At 31.0% G+C, this 6,814-nt stretch overlaps 2 protein-coding genes across 4 annotated transcripts in view; one reads left to right on the forward strand and one right to left on the reverse strand.

Moving 5' to 3' along the window:
• LOC118739575 (serine/threonine-protein kinase RIO1) overlaps positions 1-422 on the reverse strand; it is a 3,693-nt gene extending 3,271 nt beyond the window's left edge. Inside the window, exon 1 of the mRNA XM_036470971.1 lies at positions 248-422. Within this exon, the coding sequence (XP_036326864.1) occupies positions 248-310 (63 nt within the window). The 5' untranslated portion in view covers positions 311-422. The remainder of the gene's footprint in view (positions 1-247) is intronic.
• Positions 423-1,172: 750 nt separating this feature from the next.
• On the forward strand, positions 1,173-2,220 carry LOC118739577 (DNA-directed RNA polymerase III subunit RPC8). 3 transcript variants are annotated; one of them, XM_036470977.1, is made up of 4 exons: positions 1,181-1,437; positions 1,497-1,821; positions 1,894-1,985; positions 2,044-2,220. In XM_036470977.1, the coding sequence occupies exons 1-4, from the start codon at positions 1,327-1,329 to the stop codon at positions 2,185-2,187; spliced, it is 672 nt and encodes a 223-aa protein (XP_036326870.1). In that variant the 5' UTR covers positions 1,181-1,326; the 3' UTR covers positions 2,188-2,220. The 3 variants fall into 3 exon arrangements, with proteins under 3 accessions (XP_036326869.1, XP_036326870.1, XP_036326868.1); XM_036470976.1 differs by having other exon boundaries at positions 1,173-1,437; positions 1,497-1,961; XM_036470975.1 differs by having other exon boundaries at positions 1,182-1,437; positions 1,497-1,985.
• The last annotated feature ends 4,594 nt before the right edge of the window (positions 2,221-6,814 follow it).

Raw genomic sequence — 6,814 nt, forward strand, 5'->3', positions numbered from 1 at the left:
GTGCTAGTCTTCCACGCAAAAATCTGAAATGTGCTAGTCTTCCACGCGATTAGTGAAATGTGCTAGTCTTCCACGCGAGAATCTGAAATGTGCTACTTTTCGACGCGAATAATGAAATGTGCTAGTCTTCGACGCGAATAGTGAAACGTGCTAGTCTTCCACGGTAATTTGAGATGTGCTACTCTTCGTTGGGAGCGACGAAATAGTCCAAGCCAATTGGTTAAAAAGCAACGCCTTTAGCACATACCTTGTAGGGTATTTCCTCGTCCTCCTCAGCATCACTAAACTGGTGTGAATCCGATTCGGTCATTGCTAAATCAATCTTTAACTTTTCTTGGTAGGTAAAAAATTTACTAAAATTAAAATTAAACTAAACAATTGGAGGAATCTACACGTGCTGCTGCTTGGCAGCGTTTAGCTAGAAATTTCAATGAACTGCTTCTTAAATACTAATCATTCACAATCGATTTGTTGTGAAATTTAGATTTCATAAGGTGGTGCGAAGTGGTTACGTTAACGTTACAGCACATCATGAAATTGATACACTCGAAAGAAATGTGATCATTCGAAATAATAGAAACGAATGCACAGAAACATATGACTACTTTATTGGGTACTTCGTTACTCTGCATGTGGATGCAGAGATAAAATTTTGCAAGATTTCACTAAAATCGATTCCACAATGGTTTACAATACGTAACACAACGCACATGAATTAACGTTTTTTTTTGTTTTTTTTTCAACGATGTTTTAAGAGGTTCTATCCAGTTCTTCATTCTTTTATTGCTTTGCTGTGAGTCTTACGGGTCTATTCTGCGCTGGTAATACAAATTTTGTCATCTTATAAACTGGTAACAAAGTATTGCCCAGTGAAATATGCAATGCCAGAAATTTCCACAATTCTTCATAGCTGAATTTTAACTGCATTGCCAACGTACCTAGAATCGCGGTGACAAGAAGTGGCAACATTTTTTGGTAATAAAACTTTCCGGTTACAAAATCATCGGTAACGTGCAGAAACGTTATGTTATATTCCACGTAATTACACGTAATGGAAAGTTACGATGTATGACCAAGATATCTACAGAGAACAAAGGGTGGCATTATTGGTTGCCATGTCCTTTCGTCTTTTAATTCGCATTTGTTTACTTTGAATAATCAAAACAAAACAGCGAATGACATTCAGATCAGCTGTTTGTAAGACGCTGTAAAAAAATCACAATAGATTACAATGGAATGTGAGTTTTAAGTAAAATGTTTCCCATTCTTTGTTAATAAATAAAACTATTTATACATCCGGCTTTAAAATCACAAAGTGATATTCAAATGTTTGTGCTTGCTGAATTGAAAGATACCATTCGTATAGCGCCAGATCAATTCCATTTGAAATTGGTTGAAGCGATACGAGACGAAATCAACAGGAAGTTAGCCAATAAGGTAAACTAAAAATGACATATGAAGTGTTTTTGATGTTTCCACCATCAAGTAAATTGCAGGTTCTGTTGAATCTAGGCCTCTGCATTGCGCTCAAAGACATCGTATCGCTCAAAGATTCCATTATACTGCCTGGCGATGGCGCTTCACATACCGAAGTTCTCTTCCGCTACATCGTCTTTCGGCCAACTATTGGCAGCATACTTACAGGCAAAATACGTAGCTGTAGTCGAGAAGGTGTACATGTAACACTTGGTTTCTTTGATGATATACTCATACCACCATCCGCTTTACAACATCCTTCACGTTTTGAAGAAGCCGAACAAGCCTGGGTATGGGAATACCCTTTGGAAGATGGTGCTAAGCACGATTTATTCATGGATATAGGTGAACCGATAAAATTTCGTGTATCACGTGAAATTTTCGAAGAAAGCTCACCAATAGGTCCTCCTAAAACAGATGCTCAGCAAGCAAGCACATCGGCAGCTGCTTCGGCAGCGGCGGCAGCGTCAACACAGCAATCTGAAGTAAAGACGCCTTATAGAATTATTGTAAGTGGAAAAATGTTACGCTCACAATTTGAAGAATGTTTATGAATTTCTCTTTCAGGCTGCCATTAATGAATCTGGATTAGGCGTGCTATCTTGGTGGGATCAACAAACTCAGGGTGGAGATGAGGGTGACGAAAACGAAGATGAGGATAATGTGGAATATGAAAATGACGAAGATGGCGAGGGTGCTTATGAGGAATGAAATAAATGTTTTATTTTACCAGCCAAATTATAATTTATTATTGTTCTTTGTACAAGTCGGAAAGAAATTCAATGATGATAAACACTCCACTTGAAAGCAGAAGGCGCGGGAGTGATAATTATATGATCTCTTGCTTAAGCCAGTGAACGGAAGTAACGGCCACAATGCCCAAGTTCTGAAGCTGAGCTGTGGATATGTTTTTCGTTCGTCAAATCAAGGGCTAACGAAAGGTCATTAACGGCAGTCAGCTGAAACACGCGCCCACGCTAGAGCAATTCTTTAATAACTTAATTCGCATGTACTAAGAACATTTTCTTTGGCAATCTTCTTTCAAAGGTTTCGACTTGTGAATTTGTTTACACTCCTTTTGCAAAAACTTAATGCTATGACGAATAAAGTTTGTTAAATTGTTCGTCGATATTTAGAACTCGATCAACTCAGCCCGTAAATCACTCCCTTCATGAAAACAATTTTTATTACAGTTATTTTCCACTTTAAAGTATTTTATTTTCAATTTGCATATCAATTGTGTTCTTTGCATGCGTTTGTTTACTTCTCTAGAGATAATTTCTATTTTAGCTTCTTGTTTTAACAAACTATTTTCCATTTTAAATTTATCACTTTATTTAGAAACAGATTTCATTTTCAATACTTGCATTAACCCGCTTCCTTTTGATTTTTCTCCATTTAAATTGCATATTTAATTAAGGAATCGGATTGTATTTTTCTTGCAGAGGGTAGTTTCTACTTATCGCTTTTTATTAATTGTACAATGTATCTTAAAATTTCCATTTTGCAAGTTTACCGTTTTTTTTTTTGGAAATTTTGTTTCACTCACAATTATGTATTTTTTCCTTTAAATTGAAGTTTCATACTTTGTTTAAAGTTAAATTAACAACTAGCTTAGTAGATTTAGTATTAAAATATAATTTTAAGTGAAAAGATTTAAATTTAATATGATGTGTTTAAATTATATTATGCTTAAAAGAAATTTTGCACTTGTCTTAGCCTTGGTATGTATTGCACATTTGGTTTTTTTTGGAACAATCAAAATAATGTTTTTTTTTTTGTTTTAATTTTATGGGTGAAACATACATATTTTTATTTTGGTATTTGCATACATAATTTTTCTTTCATATTTGATCTGCCATTTAAATTTTTTTTGTTATATGAAAAGTGTGCCTTTCTAGCTTACAAATATTTAAACAATTGGTTTATTTTTATTTTGCAATTACGATTCGGCTGATCTAAAAATCATTTAATTTCACATTTCTTCGATTTTAGTTAGTTCTTGAGTTGCATACATACTTTGGTTTGAATCTGATTAATTTGATTTTTAGTTTGAGATTCACATATTTATGAATGTTCATACATAAATACATACATATATTCATTTCCATGCATTTTGTATGTATGGATGTACGTTGGTATATACTATGCATTTTAGTGCGCCTTTCGCACTCTACTTGTTTTTGCACTTGCCGTAAAGTTAGTTTTACCATTTGCCCTTATCTTCTTTAATTTTCTTGTTGTTGGTTTCATGCGTTCCTTCTACTTTTTTAAATTGATTTTATCACAATTCAATGCTTCTTGATGTTTTCATACTTAATTTTTAATTGGTTTCGTTCTCTTCCGCCATATTTTCTCAATACATGCATGTATGTATGTACATTAGATGGTACATTAAAATTTCTTCCAAGCGATTTTGAACGGTCACTATGAAAGTATATCAGGAGTGTACATCCTTTTCGGTACCCTGTAAAACAGCTAAATCGGGGCTTTCCATAACTTTATGTTCAAAATAGCTTGGAACAAGTTCTGCCTTATCCTGAGTTTCACACCAAAATTTCTATTCCACCCATAGTAAATACCAATGTACCATAGTGAAAAGTAAACCTGTTCGGGGAACGGTATAATGTACATATGTATGCACATTAAGGCTGTGCATTTTATTGATTATTAAAAATTTGAATTAAACATAAAGTAAATAACTCAATTATTCGATTAATTGGAAATTATGATTACTCAAAAGTTCAGTTACTCGAGTAATCAAGATTTTGATTAACCAAAAACAAAAATATTTGAGTAATTTGCTACACGATTAATCAACATTATGAGTAACTATTTACATATAAAGTAGTTGAAGTTCCTTGATACTTTGAAAACAACGTTTCTGTTTTCAAAAATAAAAATGAAATATTTTTTCATATACAGAATGTAAAAAAAAATAAGCATTTTTCAAAGCAAACTCTTTTAACGAGCAAAAATAATTTTTTTGAGTAATCGTATTTCAAGTAATTCGATTAATCATCGTCTTGAGAAATCAAAATCTTGTTTACTCGAGTAATTGATTAACCGAATAACTGATTAACCAACTTGCTCGAGTAATCGAATAATCGCACTGCCCTAATGTACATGCAATATTTTTTAAATTCTATTTTGTGAATTTCTGATATTCTTTGTCTTCGTTTAGATATTTCTGTGACTTTTTAACATTTTTTCCCCCTAATTTCGCTTCGTGCTCGATTCGTTATGCTTTATTCCTCTTAACCTTTTTCATTTCTTTATTCTTTAATTTCGGGTTCTATCCCACCTTTCTACAACGAATTAGCTTGCGATGGTTCTTTTTTGTAGTTATTTGTTATGCTTGTGACATTTTTCGTTTTGGAGTTCGTTTTACCCCTTATTTTAGAAAAACCGTTTTCTATTTATTCGTTATGCCTTATTTTAATTTATATTTATATTTATATTTATTTTTATTTATTTTATTTTTTATTTAAATTTTTTTATTTAATTTATGATGCTTTTCTTTTACTTGATCGTATTTAATTATGTATTTTATTTCATACTTACATAGTTTTGTTTTACTTTATTTTATTAAGTTTAATTTCAGTTAAAAGCTTTAATGTTATTTGTTTGTCATATTTTGTTTTGTTCATTTTGTTTAACTTAATTTAATTTAATTTTTGTTTTTATTATTTTCTGGCCTAATAAGAATTTATGTTCAATATAAATTATTTTATTTTAATAAGTTTTATTTTATTTTCTGTTTTAGTTATTTGCTTGTTTATTTTATTTGTTTTTTTTTTTAATTTTCTGTCAATAAAATTTATTTGTTATATTTTATTTTGCCTTATTTTATTTCACGTTAGTTTTTTTTTATTTTTCAGTTTATACTTTTAATTTGTTTGTTCTTTTCTTGCTTTGCTTACTCTTTATTTCTTGTTTCCGCCTTTCTCAGTCTCTTTCTAAAACTTGTCTATATAAACTTCCCTTTTAAGTTTTTAATACAACTCTGCTTTTGTGTTCTTGCAATTCTCTTTAGTTATTCTAACTATAAATTTATAGTGTTCTATGACGGTCGCTTTCACTTTTTTCTGTATTTTCCTCAAAGAATTGCTACTTTTGGATTAGTTTGACTTGATTCTTTTTAGATGATCTACGACAAAGTTTTAATTAAAGCTATTTCTCATGTAAAATGTTTAAGAAACAATATTTAATCTTACTTACATACATACATATGTATATGGATAGATTTTACTCTCCTTTTTCAAGTAAAAATCGCTACTAATTTTTTTATAAAAACATAAAAACAAAGCTACATACTTACATAAACATACACAATATTTTTTCTGGCTTTAGCATTTCCATTTCGAGCTTTCACTTAATCATAAGAAAACCAAGAATTCTCTTAATTATATTTATCAACATCCATATGTTGAACATTTATTCTTGTTTTGGTTTGGTCAAAAAGAGATATTAATTTTGTATGGAAAAAACTTTTCCTAGCCATACGTTTTGAAAGAGCATTTTATAAAAAAAGGTGTGCATACATATTTCTATATTCTGTATCTCTTTTTGTTTGAAATAATTTGTTCCATTAGAAAATTTGTTAATCTTATTATTACAATAGCTACATACTGATAAAATCGATTTATGCAAGTATTTTTCATATCTCATTTAACTGTAGTTTTATATTTTACAATTTCGCGTTAATTTTTTTTTTGTTTTTAGATAGAGCTTTTAAAGAACAGCGTTAAAGAGTTAAAGCTGATTTTTGATGATTTTAATGTGACGAAGAGTTTTTGCGAGCTTTGAGCTTTTACATCTCAAACAAGTTCTTTTTTGGAACTTTTCGAAGCAGTGAAAACTTGTTAGCAATTTGGGCTAAATGTGAATGCAAATTTGTAACAATATTTCTCCTTGTTTTTGTTTATTATGAAAGCAGTTAAACGTTACAGCTACATAAATATGTATTTATCAGTTTCGTTTTGTTCTCAACTTGAAGACTTTGATTTAAGTAGGTGTATGATGCCAATACTAAGGTAAAGCAATCCGCTGAATCGTTCTTCAAAATAGAGTTAAATACGTTCTATATTTGCTGGTACTTATGTTCGCTGAAGGTAGCTACCACTACCAAAGTAAAAACCACGTAAAAAGCTTTTCAAAGCTTTGTTTTAGATGAAAGTGTGTAAAAGCTCTCTTAAGTCGTCAGCGTTTTGTATAGACCAGTCATGAGAAAAATAAATACCGTTGCAGCAATGTTCGAAAATTTTCTATATAATTTATATCGGTGATGGGCACCGCCTTAACCGCAGGCAAAGCTCAAATGAGATCCTTTCTGATA

Source organism: Rhagoletis pomonella, unplaced genomic scaffold (genome assembly GCF_013731165.1).
Source record: "Rhagoletis pomonella isolate Grant_MI unplaced genomic scaffold, Rhpom_1.0 Rhpom_scaffold_00005, whole genome shotgun sequence".
Taxonomy (NCBI): Eukaryota; Metazoa; Arthropoda; class Insecta; order Diptera; family Tephritidae; genus Rhagoletis; species Rhagoletis pomonella.